Raw genomic sequence first — 16,306 nt, 5'->3', positions numbered from 1 at the left:
GTGAATGTGTTTCACCTGCTTGCAAATCAAAGGTAAAATATGAGTCATTTTTGAAGGCAAAGACAAAATACAGTATTTTGTGTCAGGTCGTTTTGACTATGACTACAAGAAGCACTTCAATCATAAAGCATCTGCTTCTATTTTGGCATGAAAAGGTAACACAAACGTGAATACAACTGTGTACAGTACGTAGAATAAAATAGGTGTGTGATGAGTGATGTCTAAATGGCAACACTGTATACATTATGCTTATAAAAGCAGTGGGTATAAACAAAGCTGTAAGAATGTGTGAGAAATCAAGGAGCGTTTATCCGACATCACTTGTAAAATGTCTTATTTTGTGTCGCGGGCTGTTTTTGAGGGAGGGCTGTTTTTCAGTTCACTTCTTTTATAACAGCAAGACAGCAGGGGGATAACAATAACCAGGACTCCACAGCAAGAAAGGGAAGAGAGAAAAAAGAATTTCACTGAGCTTTTTGTGATCTTTTCCTCCAAGCAATAACTTAGAGAGCATCCACACATCATAAAATCTGAAAGTGCTACACAGACAAGTTCTCCATCTGTGCCCTATCACACATTTTAAGACACACTTGCTCTTCTGCCTCTGTTCGCCGTGTTTTCCTCTGTTCTCCATGCATGTATCCCCACTTTGACACTCTCCCCTTTTACTGCCTACATTATCTCCACTTTCATTTAACGTTCACTATACGGTCCCACACCCTTCCCACAGTGTGTTTGAAAATCAAGACAGACTGAAACAATGTACCAGCGCTAATACTGGATGTCAATTATATTCTCAGAAGATAATCACTTAATATGTTTCAATCCCACTCAAATCTAGCTTCCAGGGCAGGTGATTTTAGGAATGAACATGGGTCCTATTAGCAAGTATTTCTTTTATTCTTTGTCCACTTCCAACTTACATTGTTGTGGCTTTCAACATCATTACAAATCTATGTTAAAAAATTAACCAACTTACAATGTGTTAATAGTAACATTAAGGTTTGATCTGGTAAAGTGCTTGTCTTGGTCAGAAAAGTTTGTGGTTTGTGTTAAAAAAGCTTTTAGGCATGAGAGGTTAATGTTTTGCTGTCATGGTTACAGTATTAACCACTTCTTAAGGTTAGAGAACAATTGTGGTAATAGTAAAAAAAAAAAAAAAAAAAGCAGCTCAAGACTTTTAATACAGTAGGAAGCAGGAGTCCAACAGTATGATAACCTATTCATGTGTACATATCTCTAATCTGCGGTATAATTTGTTGAGCAAATTCATGCTCCTGAGGGGATAATTGTCGCTTGGATTTTAATGACTCACTGGCTGTTCCTTCTGACTCACCCACGGGACAAAGAGTAGGTAAGATTAAAAAGATAATTTGTATTATTGTAGATTATTATTAGTAAGAAGAGGAGGAAAGGGCGGGACGGAGCAGCAATGGCAGTAGTAGAAGTAGTGGTATTGTTTAATTCATTGAGTGCAGTTCTTTAATATTGCGAGGAATTCTGGAAACTGCAGCCTGTAAAAGCCACTGGCAAAACATCAGGCTTTAGGTCTTGTACTTTTATATCTCTGTTGATCATCCATCACACAGTCTTTTCCTCTAGCTCTCTTAGCTCATCAGGTCATTATCCAAACGGAGGATCAGACTTTGGTTAGATCCAGCAAACCGTTTGAACCACAGCTTTTTTTTGGCCAGTCAGACATTCGCACATCTTTAAATGGACAGTGATTTAACACCAATTTAGGTGAAAAGTAAAGTAGGAAAAGGGAATAAAAGTCCAGCTTAGGAGAGACACATAATGAGCTAGAATCATCCACAAATAATATGTCTAAGAGATATTAATTAGATCAGGCTGTGTGCAGTGAACCTGCTGCTTTTAGTCCAGACTCCCCTATTTACTATACTGCAAATGGTAAATCTATTCTGAGACATCAAGAGAAGATACGGTACATAGAGCAGAATACAGTTACAGAATACATCTTTTTTTATCTGCTGGACTTTTCTGAATCATATTTAAAGTCTAAAAACTGGACATATGGAGGGAAACAGTTGGGTTAGGAGTTCTTAATATGCAGGGGACTCCTGGGACCTACAACAAGTCAGGCAAGCACTCAGTGACCAAATGTGTTTAACTCTAAGAGCATTTTGTTTAATTTTGTGTACCCACTGTTTCACATGGTGTGAAGAAGAAGAGCAGGTATTTCTGTCCAGGTCAGGTTGTTAGTGTGATTTCAGGGAATTCATTTTATTCGAAAGATTCCTTTCTATACCCAAATTCGCTATGGCTTTATGAATCTAGAATAGACACCAGAGGAAAAGTGTCTGAAGCAACAGCAGCAAGAACAGTTCAGAGGTCAGAGGCTGAGCTGAAGACAAAAACACATTCCCACAGACATGGCCAGTTGTTGGCTAGCTTACAGCTATTGGACAACTTGGCTGCTGGAGATGAATAAAAACAAATGGTCCAGCAGTCATATTGCGAATGATGCAAGATGCACAGAGCTTTAGTCCACATTCAGGCATCAGAACAGTGCAACAATGGTACTGGTAGTACCCATTGTACCGGCTGAGGCACAGATGCAGAAGGTTTTGTTAAATAAAAAAACTAACAATAATGCTGACCCTGCCTCCATTTACTGCAACATGATGCAACATGCAATGCTGACACCAATTATGTGCAAGCACTAATAAAATGTTTCATTTTATTTAACATTTTATATACATTATTTATATAGTGCCAAATCACAGCTAAATCAACTCAAGGTGCTTTAAATTGTAAGGTTACACAATTACACAAACACACAACTATATAGAATTAAATAGAAAACCCAACAATTCCCCCCTGAGTAAGCACTAGATGACAGTAGAGAGGAAAAACTCAGTTTAACAGAAGAAATGTCCAGCAGAACCAGGCTCAGCAGCCATCTGCCTCAAGCGGTTAGAGGGAGTGGAAAGAGGAGAGAGAAAAGAAGAATAGCAGCAGGTTGGTAGGGCCAGAAACTGCACACTGGAAACATACTGCTCCATTTACCTTGCAGTTGTTGAGGTGGAGAATGATACAATGATGAATCTCCAGGACTGTGAGATTCTTTCACTGTATTGTAACTGTCTGTGCAGTTAAGCGTTCAGACTCATGGATTTATTACTTATTAATGCATTCTACATTACAGTCTTACCAGTTCCCCAAGCACACAAATCTACACCAACACAGGCCCTTGTGGGTTTGTCTTTAACACAGTGTTGATTTCATCCAGAAAACCCAAATTGAATGAGGAGCTGTGTTGTTTTTGATGCTTAATTGTGGGGAGTCAAGTTGTCTTGAATATGCCGAAAGGCTGAGTTAAAGAATGCAACCTGAAACTTGTGAGTTGACAGTTGAGAAGTAAGTGGGCAGTCAGAGACAGGCAGGTAGATGGGTAAATCAGCTGATGACACACAGCCACAGCTATACTTTGGCAATTTGACTCCCTTGTAACACAGAAATCAGCATCCCAGCGTGTCATTTCCTCTTTTATTTTGTTTACAGCTGAGAGCAAATGAAAGTAAGCGGGCAGGGTAAAGGAGAAATAGACAAAGAAAAAAGGAGTCAAACGCTCTTGTCTAGTCAATGCAACAGCAAAACCCCCTCCACTCCCTCTCTATCTTCCTCACTCTGCCTTCTTTCTATCACATTTATGAATTGTTCAGCAGACTATGGAGCGGAGCATGATGGGAGCGTTACTGTCTGCAGCCTGAGGGTGGAAGTGTCAATAACCACTTCTTCTCACTTGGTCATTTAATTGTGCATGTATGTATCCACCGCGCGTGGACCTCCAATATATGTGTATGCATTTATACGCAAGTGGACAGATGCATCTATCTATAATATATGGAAATGATTGCATAATTATGTGTATCTGTGTGTTTATGGGGACATTTTGAGAGAACCACTTTCTGTCTGTGTACACAACGGTGTGTGCGTGTGTGTGTGTGTGTGTGTGTGTGTGTGTGACAGAGAGAGACCAAGCTTGAATTCTCACAGGGATTCACATCATCATCGTTACCCTGACAGCTGACAGTAAAATCCATATCAAATCTCTAACTCCATTTTCCTGTTTTTGTTCCTTTCTTTCATCACCCAACTCCCTTGTCTCCCATAAATAGAGGCTGCACCATGACAAGCCATTAGCTGTCGATGGATATATCATAAAAATGCAATGAAACACAGACAAAAAGTCAATAAGTGACAAACTCTGGGCCTCTGCATATTTTCCTATTCCACATACTTCAACAATATCTTGCCCATGGCATTACCTTCCATGCACGCTCTGTCATGCTCTTTGTCTGACTCACATGGCATTTATTTATTTATCATCTTTCTTTCTCTAGAGCCACAGACAGCAGTGTCTCACTTCTTCTAATCACTTCTGTCCCTCCATCGTTCTGTCCTATCGGTACTATAACTTTTCTTTCCCTCTGTCTGTCTATCTTTCTCACACATTCCTCCATCTCTGTCAATGTCTCTGTCATTCTCCATATATTTTTACCTCCTGGATTTTTCACAACTGGTTGTCTCTATAGAGCGGGGGTGAGGGGGGTGGTTTCTTTCAATTTCACAAATGTATGTTTAGCAAACATTCAGACTGAACCGGAGCTAATAGAAGAGATAATTACACATTATACACAGAGCCTCTCACTCTTTTTCCTCATTCTTTTCATCTTTACTTCATTTCCTCCCGCTGCTTCTTTCATTCAGTTTCATCTCTTCTTTCCTTTTCAACATCATTGTGTACGGGAGGTTTTTCTGACAGCATTGCAGTGTTTCTCCACTTGTCATTGACATTAATGAGGTTTTCCTTGACTGTGTCAGGTCTTGTAAATTATGTCTGTCTGTGCTACAGGACGAGAAATACTATACAGTAACTACTGAATGTGATTTTTCTGCAATGTATTACTTTTATCATCGCAACTGGGAACAGAAACGTGTTGAAAGGAAACACAGCAGTCTAGTGTCCACATAGCCATCATAGCTCCTCCCAAAGAGAGGTCTTTTACAATACGAACCTCCAGAGCTACCTTACAATCTACAGGAAACTTAAACAGCTGCATAATTCAGTCTTCACAGTTTAATACGTTTTTCTTATTGTGATTGTATTGAAGTATACAATGGGAAACTCAGAAATATATACAGTATATATTGTTGCTCTGACATTAAAAAGTCAGTGTATTACTGCAACAGTGAGAATGAATGACAGTATTGTCTCCACATGTGAAGCCTCTTCTTTTTCTATTTGTTTGCAATATTATTTTCACACCATTGCAGTGTTATGAAGTCTACTTCCAATCAGTCTCACTGGTACATGTAATGAAAGCCACGTTTTAATATTGTCTGTCTGATTCCATCAAGCCAGTTACACAGAGAAAGGAGAATTATGGAGTGTTGTTCATTGTGAGTAACAGATATTAATGCAGATAAACTCAAATTTGTTTGACTGGCAGAAACATTATTGCTTGGTTAAATCAAGTTTCAAAGGACTTGCATTGCGGCTTAAACAAGAACTTCATATTTTCAAAGATTTAGCTATTGTATCAGAATGAAACTGAAAATATTGTTTTATTCACTCATGACATTGAAGGTTATTTGAGGTATTCATATTCAAGGTATTTTTCCAATATTTGGACTCGGGAAAAAAAAAGGTTTGAATTTAATTTTAAACTGTACAAAAAATGGTCAAGGCAATCGTGTAGATATAAATAGATTGCTTTGGTTACCTTTGGCTTTTCTTATACATTCTATATTGTGATGTAGGATTATTTTAGGCCAACCACTTGTCCACCTCTAATGCGCTGTCATTAGCCTATTGTGCCTATTGCCACAGGTTGCAGTTATCCACCATCTTAACCTAATCACATAGCCATATAATGAAGTCTTGTGTTTTTTCACATGTAATTTCGTGAACGCAGGTGCCAGTAGAAGCCACTGTATGGTGTCTGTGGTTGTCTTGGTCAAGTGATGAGGAGTGGCAGCAAGGTACGAGTACAGTCACCATCAAATTAGACTGCGGTGACAAGTAGTGTGTTCTCTTTGCCACTGTTACCTACACAGCTTCTACTGTATTCTCACTGCTAAAAATAAAGACATCACCGCCTTCTCTGTCTAATTTACAGTGCGCTGACTAACATCATAATGCACTGATAATGTTGTAGAAACATTTGTCTCTGCTTCTTTTTAAAGGATTTGTTTGTGTGCATTTCTGTCACAATCCCGTAACAGAGTAAATGCACTTTGGGTATGAGTCATCAGTTACAGTAAATGTATCTATATTCTGTACTTAATGTTCTGAGTTTTTCATAGCCATGCTAGCTGCATGGTTCTGTGGATAGAAAAGTTGGTCTGTCAAGTACAGTAATTCACCACACCAACAAAACTGAATGGATTCCTGCAACATTTTTTACAGATACAGTTTACATCATCAACCATCAACAGTCTGTTCTGCCAAAGTTGCATACTGAACTGCATACATGTCCAAGATTAAGTGGAAATCATTGTATTTCACTGGATTACATCAACAGATTGACCTGCAATTTCACTACTGACTACAAGCCACAGTTGAATAGATTGCATTAGTAATTATTCTGGATTTTATGTGCATTTGCACTCATTCTGCCAACACTTTGTTGACATCTGTTTTCTGTTTATCATCGCTGTAGGAAACTGTCCATCTATTCATAAATCCATCATCTCAACCGCTTGTCTTCTGAAGGTTCGCAGGAATGCTAGAGCCTATCCCAGCTGTCACTGGGAGAGAGGAACGTTACACCCTGGACAGGTTGCCAGTGTGTGTATGTCGCAGGGTTGACATACAGAGGACAGACAACCATTCACACTCACATTCACACCTATGGGTAATTTAGAGTCCGAAACTGATACTGTATCTCTTTAACATTTTTCTGATTTAGCTACTCATAATTACAGTTCAAACTACAGGAATTTAAAGTAGCCTGTTCTTAAACTTAATTTTGGCCTCTGCCATTACTAAGCCTGATCTGTTTATTTACAAAAAATAAATATATATCAGACACATTGACACAGTTGTCCCCTACTTTATCTTACATGTCTTTTTCTGCACAAGGTACTTGATTCAAATGTGGGTAATGTAGAGAGTTTAATTTGGATTTTATTGGATATATAAGTGATACAGTATGATAGAAAGAAGACATACTGTACTTCCCTGTGGAAGTTGTGAGAACTGGAAAAAGCCACTGGAATAACAATTAGCAGTGGAGCTCGGCTACTCCACGCATTCAGTGCAAGCATGCATGCAAGTCACTATCAGCAATCAAAAATCAGTTATTAATTTAACCAAACAATTTTGCACATTCATTACCACATGCAGCACAACACTTTCAGGTTAAGGTGGACAAAACATAAAACATGACCTTTAGGACTGTCCCCAGACATATCTAACATGCATAAGTAAGTAATAATAAGTTCTTAAGTGCATCCCTTAAATGGTAAATGGTCTGCACTTATATAGCGCTTTTCTACCTAGCTGGTACTCAAAGTGCTTTACACTGCGTCTCATTCACCCATTCACACACTGCTATGCAGCTGACCTGACTCACCGGGGGCAACTTGGGGTTCAGTAGCTTGCCCAAGGACACTTTGGCATGTGACATGGCAGCCAGGAATCGAACCACCAATCCTATCGATTGGCAGACAATTGCTCTAAACTATTGATCCACAGCCACCCCAAAAGATAACCTTACAAAAGTTATTGCTCTCTGCTCATTATTAGATAGAACACCTCACACTCTCTAAATGAAATATTAACATCCATCAGGATCTCTGTTAATCAACAAACATTGGCAACAAAACAAAATGGACAGACATGACAAAAGACAGGAATGTATTAGTAAAAACTGACAGACAACACCTCCTGTCAATTCCAAGCCAGCACTCCATTGATCTATAGGAGAGTAAGGAACTCCTCTGCCTTCAGATAAAACATAGGTCCAAATAAAGGATCACACTTTTTCTTTCTCAACATTGCCTGAGGGTATCCCACGACCTCTGCAACAGAGAGGTCATTATTATGGAGAAAGGAGTGAAGGATGGAGGATGGGGGGTGGAAAGTGGGTAAGGAAGGAAAAGGAAAAAGGGGGAAGAAAAAGATGAGGAAGGAGAGAGCAGAATAATAGAAAGCTAAAAAACACTGAATGGAGATCAAGAGAAATACTATGGAAAAAGGCATTGGATTAGAAGTGATAGAAAAGCAAACTGTCTTTGCTCTACTCATAATCATCTCTCCTTTCGAATCTGTCATTTCTCAACAACATGTGTGATTCTTTCTTCTTCATAGACAGGTAATCAACTCTTATCAGATCCAGACCTCTAGCTGAAGTACAGATCTGACATGGCTTCAAATATTTGAACTAGCTGAGGTACGTTCGATTTACACTGTCAAGACATTTTAGCATCCTTTGAACGAGGGCATGCGGCAAGATAAGAAAAATCCACAAAAATAAATCATGCCTGTTATTCAATATCTATTTAACCACTGTTTGAATTATTTTAGAGTGGATTTGGGAATAGACTGATTTGAAATTCATTGTCAATAAAATACTGAATTAATTGGACTTTGCCTTTAACTCAAAACAAACAATGAGAAACAAAAGATGTGGAAAAGCAGAGGAACTAGAGCAGAGGAAAGAATGTAATAAATATCTTTTGGAAGTCAGATAGCAATAACAACACACCTGTTGCGTTTAAAGACAGCTTTTATCATTCAATGACATGAGTTGTCTTTTATTTTTCTGATCTCAAAGGTCATGCAAAATGTGAATAATGTCTCCAAAAAGACATGAAACTAACAGAAAAGCATCAAGCAGCTGTAAAGTATAGAAGATATTATCTCTCAAACATAAAACCAATATTTTAAAGACATAGTTTCTACCTTTATTATTTTTTCTTCTTTTCTTTCTTGTCTTATTCCCTTCTGATGATCGTAATTGTTTCCTGATTAGACTCTTTTAATATCTGTCCCAATGGGGGGCTGTTACCAGGGATACAGCCTAGGCTAAAGCATGGCATGTGGCCATGACGTCCCTGGGTGATTTTTCATTAACTGGTCATAAAGGAGGCTCTGTGTGGAGCCATTAGACGTGGCCTCAGATCTTCACCACAGAGCACTCAGGGAAAGAAAAAGAGCAGAAAGATAAAAATAAACAAGCAGGTATGGGCATTATCTTATGCCTTTAAAGCAGAGTCCAATAAGCAATTGCCAATTTGTGTGTTTTTGTAGTTTTTTTCTCTCCATTTACAAAATCTAGAACCTTACACAGTGCAACCTGTGCCAATGCTAACCCTGCTGTGGCCAGGGAGGGTGGCAGACAGGCATGCGTTACCTCTGTGACATGTGGTGCCTCTAGCCGTCTTCACCTCGACCTCGACAGCTCCCCACTTGCAAACACAGCCAATTATGTTTGTGGGAAAACACAGCCAAGCTGGAGGTACTGTTACTGGGAACTGCACCAAGTTAAATCCATTGTTTAAAATGTAATCACCCTGTGTGTCCTGCCTGTAATAAAGGTCTGACACTGATCATTTGAACCTGCAGACCCGCATTATTTAGAGATACAACTATAAGTGCATGTAAACTATGTAAAACACACGCATTATCTGTGTTGTTGTTGGGGTGTATGGCAAGTCAAGTTTTCTACTGTCTGAATTAGGATATCGCACACAAAGGTTGTGAGCCACAGCATCTATCAGCACGATATACTGCAGCCTGACAGAGAACTACACAGAGCTATTGTCATGATAAACGGAAAACAGTGCAGACAGATATATGAGGGTGAGACTATTATAGAGGCAATCAGCACCGGAATGCTAAATAGATGATTCTCAGTTTTCTAATGAGTCTCATCACATTTGCTTAAAATTCATTTGCGATATGCAATAAAATGTGACTGATACACATTATCTGAATACTTAATTCTTGTAACAACAATAATAATGTCATAATGAATACACACAACCTGATGACAATGTTTATGCAAACTTCCATAGAAAATGCTAAAACTGTGGGCATTAAAATTATATTCATCACTATCCAGTTTTATGATAATATTCTTTCACTGTGATGGGCACAGCAACAGGGTATAAAGTCACTGCTTTTCACCCATATAGAGTTGATCACTCCGATCACATTCAAAGGAAGTTCATTTCCCAGTGGAGATTGCTGATGTACAACATAACCTTATTATGTTTATTATAGATGCGAGTGTATGTGGTGATATTTCCCTGTGTGTCACCTGTAACAGTTCTCATTCGCACTCCTTTGTTCCCAGAGTCCTGCTGCTTTTATGCTCTACCAAGAAGCTAACTGCATTCCCTTGGTGTCCGAGGTGTAAATCACTTCACTATTAGACAGCAGGAATGAAAACCAGCAGGGCTCTGTGTCCAAACTTTAAAGACTGAAAACCGCTTTGCCTGGAGGAAACTTAAGCACAGCTGGTTTCTAACCTATGAAACATAGGTAAACTTAGCTATTCCTGAGACTTTCAAATTACTTTCTGCATTTCTCTTATCTAAAACTTTATTCTGTGTCATTTAATTCATAACAGAGGATAGAAAAAGCCTGCTGAATTAATCTTATTTTTAAAGGATAACATATGAGAAAACCACTTGTCTTCATAGTATATGGTTAAAGAAACCTGGTTACCCTAGATAGGTTTCTTACACTACTGTACTTTCAGATGTGTTGGACAAAGACAACAAACATAAGAAACTGTGACACTAATGTACTCTAATAAAAGGAGAGATAATAACCCACAGACACACGTTCTAATATTTGAAATCATTTCTACCAAAGTTTGACTTAAACTGTAACTAACACAAAGTAGCTTTTCCCGCTGTGAGGAAAAGCTGTTCTCAGTCAGTCAGTCTTTCTGCCATCTCATTGCACTGTGAGCTGGCTCCAGCATGCTTACACACACAAAAATATAAACTACTAAAACTATTACAGTTTAAATATAATTTAAACAAGCAAGTCATGCTTCTAAATTAAGGTCAAGGATAGGGAGGAAACTGTATCATATTAGCCAGGTTAAAACAGCACATGTGAAAACATCCTCAAATTACATGATCCCCTACCTTTACATACCTGAGTGTATGTAACATAGTGCTGAAGGAAAATATCACAAAGATTTGAGTGACTACAAAATGCAAATCATGACAAAGGAGGGAACAAGTCCCAGATACTACTGCTTTGTATGAAAGAGAGGAAGATAGTTACAGTATATCAGCAGTGTATAACTGAAACATGTATAAAAGACAAACGTAAACACAGTGATGTGGAGAAGCACACCTACACTTCCCTGCCCTCTGTGATAAGTGCTGAATTACCATTTAAACTCTTTCTAGAGAGCAGAATAGTTTACAGTGTTAAGATCAATTCTGAAGACCTTTGCCTCAAGATTTAGATAACACTTCTAACCTTTGGAGTTAATCAGAGTAAACACCAGCTGGTACCCAGAAGGGTACTTGAGAATACAAATTGTGTATCTTGAATATTAAAACGGCATAGCCTACACTTTAGCCATAAATTTACATAATTTTCTAAGAAATTTAGATTTTTTTTTTCTGTACCAGAGTCAGTAAGATTGAATTGCTAAAGCTCACATCCAGCTGTTCTTCTCTGTTACTTCATTAGCACATTATTTATATGCAAGTAAACACCATCCTGTGTCATACAGGGCAAAGAAATCCAGATTTCACAATCCAGCATGGTCACTTTTTCCACATAGCACTGTTGTAGTTATTCATTTGTTGACATTAATGCCAGACAGTAAGGACAAAGGTTTTAGCAATGTTTTCATTAAATTCCAGCTGAGAAATGGATGCAATCATAATCATATCTGAAGGGCTGTGCAGAGCGTTGCAAGTGTAGCAAATGGTAGAAGATCAGAGCAAAGCAGGCAAAGGGAGAGCACAGTGGATTTATTTTGAGTCTTATGCTACTGCTAGCTTAGCTTGCACATAGTGGCCTTAATTTTAATCATTCTATCAGATTTCTTTGTTTGGACGACTCCCTTTGAAGCACTTTAGTGTATCACTCACTAAACCACTGTGTCTAAAGCAATCCTCTTTACTTAGATTAGATTTTTACTTAAATAAATACAAATAATAGCTTATATAATATAGAATATGTGGAAAGTCAGATACAAATATCTAAAAACAGTCACATGATTTGGGGCTTAGTTATCAAAGTATTAGGATAATCTTACGGTGGCAGCCTGCAAGCAAAGTGAATCTACTACAGAATAGCTCTGGGCTTGATATATAAAAGGTTGGCATATACTATAATGTGTGCAAACTAGATATGACCTGCAAAAAATAGAGCAAGTCTATTTACTAAGGGTGTGCGTCTTCCAAATGAGCAACATAGCACAGGCTGTGGATTTAGCACGTTAGCCTTCTCTGCATTCTCTGTATTTTCTTGCCTCTTTGTCATTCCAGCACACTGTAGCTGTTGCTGCTGCAGTCTCCCAAAGTAGGTTTACATGTAGTAAAGGTGCCCTGAATAAAACCAAGCACGGCTTTCATATGGTTGCTTATTTACAGAGTTACGGGAACTACTGACTATACACATATGAAGTTTGTTCGAGAACAGGAGTTAGAAAAGTACATGAGGGAGAGGAACAAGGCAGATCACAGGAAAGAAAATGAACAAGGAAGAGGAACAAGAAACCAATTATAATGAACTGTGGCCTGTTTCTTCAGCACAAATGAGCACTGGGAGGAAAAGAAAAGGAAGCTGTAAAAAAAATGAACTGCTGAAAAATAGGACCCTTGGCATAGTGGGTCAGATGCTACTGCTGTGATGGCCCATTTATGAAAGTATAAACCTGGCATGTACTGCTGTTTTACTTCATCTTAGACTCTTATATTAAGCTTGAACAGCTTTACAACAGAATCCTGGTGTGTGGATATGAAGGACTAAGACCAAGAAAGCTGGTGGGAAAACTAGGAGACAAAGAGACAGGAGGAGTGAAAGAGGAGACTTACTTTTGCCAGCAGTGATAATGGCAGACGTTCTGTGGTTGATTTGAAAACTGCTGTGTGCTGCTTTTTGTAGTGTTCCTCTGTCTTCTTTTCTGTCTGAACACAAATATATATTAAAAAAATTATTATATATTAATCTAGTCATTTTTAATCAGTAAATGTTTAATTCTTTGGATTGAATCTAATGGTTTTTTTTTTTACTTTTGTCAGTTAAACTAGTGCATGTACCTCTTCTTTTAACATGAAATGTATGAATAAAGAAACCATTTCAATGTTGAATTTCCTCTTACATTCATCAGAAAAGTTGAGATTTATGCAGCTAGGTAGGCAGGCACTGATAGCAAACCCATAATCAAAGAAAACATACTGTAATAAATACTTACACAGCTGTCTCATTATTTTGAGGTCAGACAGCCCCAGGAGGGTTTGTTATGAAATACTTGTGAATAGCAGGTGTGCTGTTGAGGTAACGTTAGGCCATTTCAATTTTACAAAGCACCATTTTATTAGTTCTCTTTTTGAAGAATCCCACACTTTTGATGATATTGCTCGGGTTATTTTGGATAAATACAAATTTTCAGCAAGCTGGGGAGTGGGAGCTGCCATAACTGGAGATGAATATAAACATTGTGACACACCGATTTATTACACATAGATCAGCATAATTACATAATCTATGTAATCGACTACATTGTTGTTTCAGCCCTGTATGAAAATGAAACTTTTCATACATATATAAAACTGAAGTTTTATAGAGGGCTCAAGTAACAGTGGAGCATAATTAATATCATAACATACATACTGTATTCAGTAGCCCTTCAAGTTGAGTAAAACACAAAAGAAAGTCCTATGTGTTAAATGTATGACTGTGTACTGATGGATCTTCCTACCTGATACTGTCCTGGACTTGGAGCCTCTATTGATTCCTTGTTGTGAAACAATTTGCGATCAGCAGTGGAGCCAAAGCCTCCTTTTCTGGTTCTCTCAAAAAATGCCTTTTTAAAACTCTCCTGGGCTAAACCATGCTCAAACACATTATAGGACCCTGGACCTGGACAAAGAACACACACACACACAAAATATTGTATGAAAACATCCTAAAAAATCTGTACCAGTGGTACTGTCGTACTGTGGTACCGCTAGTCCTGATTTTGAAATATCTGTTAGTTCCGTCTAATCCTCACTGAATTTTTGTGAAGACATGACACTGGACACATGTAGTGTAGGTGTAACTTTGGCTTAGTGTCTAGTTTTGGCAGTGTGAGTAACATTCACGTTGCGTTGGCTTAGACTGAAAATCACGCCTGCACTACACCTGCACTACACTTAATTTCATATGGAGACACTAATGTGTTACTGCTATTTTATTATTCGTCTTCTCAGCAACAGTGTCATGTCTGCATGTGTTATTGAATCCTTTAAAAACAGCTTGAGTACAAAGGGCTACAAAATATAGAGAAATAAATCTCTGACCGAGACTGCATGGCCAAAACATTTCACCACCTGTATTATAACGAATAGGTAGGAGCCTTCCATCAGATAATTACTGCAGTGATTGATACCTATCATTTGGCAACACAATGAAGTCAGTTGACAACCTGAATGTACTGTATGACCAAGTTTTCTAATAAAATGATTTTCTTTCGTCCCAGATAGAACATGCATGTTCCAAGACGACAGGATACATAGCGCTCAAATTGTGAAAAAGTAGTTCAGGGAGCCTCAGAAATCATAACACATGAATTGGCCACAAAAAAATCCAGATTCTAGCCCCAATGAGAATCTTTGGGATGTGATGCAGAAAACTTTATGCAATAGTCTGATCCAATCAACAATACGAGATCTTGGTGAGAAATGAATGCAACTCTGGACATATATAAATGTGGTGACATGGTGTAAGCTTATCAAAATGATCAAAGTAATGAAATTTTTTTTGGCCAGGCACTGTGTTGTGACCTTGGTAGCCTATCACACTGCAACTCTAGAAAAAATTCATAAGAAAAGAAAGAAAACATTTGACATAACACATTTCTAACATACCGGTGAGGAAAGGAAGGAAAGTAGGAAAGAAAAGACAAGTCAACATCACAAAATTATATAATTTTCTAATTAAAAACATTTAAAAAAAAAAAATCAATGAAGCGACAGAATGCAACACACTTTATGTACAACATCTAATGATATGATAGATGACAAAATATGGCACAACAATGATATTACACAGTGACAAGAAAAAGTATGTGTGGTTTTCTGCATTCATTTATTATAAAATGTGACCTGATCTTCATCTAAGTCAGGAGTATTAATAAATATAATGTGTTTCATGTCTTTATTGAGAACAACCATAAATAGCTAGTGTAAAAAGATTTGCAAACCCTTGTAATAATAACCTCCTAAAAGCTCATTGGAGTCAGGTATTAGCATACCTGGAAGAAAATTATTTTGAGGGTGTGGACTAGAGCTACTTACTACTACTGACTGACAAAAACCACTAAAACGTTTACTCCGTACAAGAAGAATACACTGCCATTCCAAAGAGCGGATTTTGTTTTTCTAAAGCCATTCTGTAGTGGATTTGCTTCGGTATTTTAGTTTATTGACCTGTTGCATCACCGAGATTCTACAGACAAACATCATGCGTGCAGCAATGTTCTTTTTAATAAGCAGCAGCTTCCTTCATGGTTTCCTGCCATAGACACGCTGCTTGTTTAATGTTTTACCTACTGTAAACTCATGAACACAGATGTTAGCCAGTTCCAATGATGCCTATAAATCTTTGGCTGTCACTCTGGGTTGTTTCTTTACCTAACTGATGTGTTTGTTGAGCTCTTGGGGTCATTTTGACTGGCCGTCCACTTCTTGGTAGAGTAGTCACAGTCCCATAGTGTCTCCATTTGTATATTGAAATCACTTTGTAATGCTTTCCAGCTTTATGTAACAATTATTAATTGTAGATGCTCTAAAGGCTCCTTTTGGTGAGGCATGGCCCAAATAAGTGTATTCTTCCTGTATGGAGCAAACATAAAACATTTCAGTGGTCTTTGTCAGGTAACACCTGACTCCAATTAGCTTTTTGGGCGTTATTATTCTAAGGGTTTACATACGTTTTCCACTAGTACTATGAGGGTTTTATGGTTGTTCTCAAAAAAGACATGAAAGATCAAAAGGCACATTATATCAGTATTAACTTAAAACTTAGATGAAGAGCATATCACATTTTATAGAAAATGAATGAAGAAAACCATGCCACTGTATCTGT

General features: G+C 38.0%; 1 protein-coding gene across 1 annotated transcript in view; it reads right to left on the bottom strand.

Annotated features, from left to right (window-relative positions):
* The window catches only part of stpg2 (sperm-tail PG-rich repeat containing 2), a 53,808-nt gene that overhangs the window by 17,193 nt on the left and 20,309 nt on the right, over positions 1–16,306 (bottom strand). The window contains exons 9-10 of the mRNA XM_026343893.1: positions 13,938–14,098; positions 13,051–13,143 (exon numbers count right to left, since the gene is read on the bottom strand). Of these exons, the coding sequence (XP_026199678.1) occupies positions 13,051–13,143; positions 13,938–14,098 (254 nt within the window). The remainder of the gene's footprint in view (positions 1–13,050; positions 13,144–13,937; positions 14,099–16,306) is intronic.

The sequence above is a fragment of the Anabas testudineus genome, chromosome 9 (genome assembly GCF_900324465.2).
Source record: "Anabas testudineus chromosome 9, fAnaTes1.2, whole genome shotgun sequence".
NCBI lineage: Eukaryota > Metazoa > Chordata > Actinopteri > Anabantiformes > Anabantidae > Anabas > Anabas testudineus.
The sequence above is the reverse complement of the archived record's forward strand: the minus strand, read 5'-3'. Positions and strand labels throughout refer to the sequence as shown.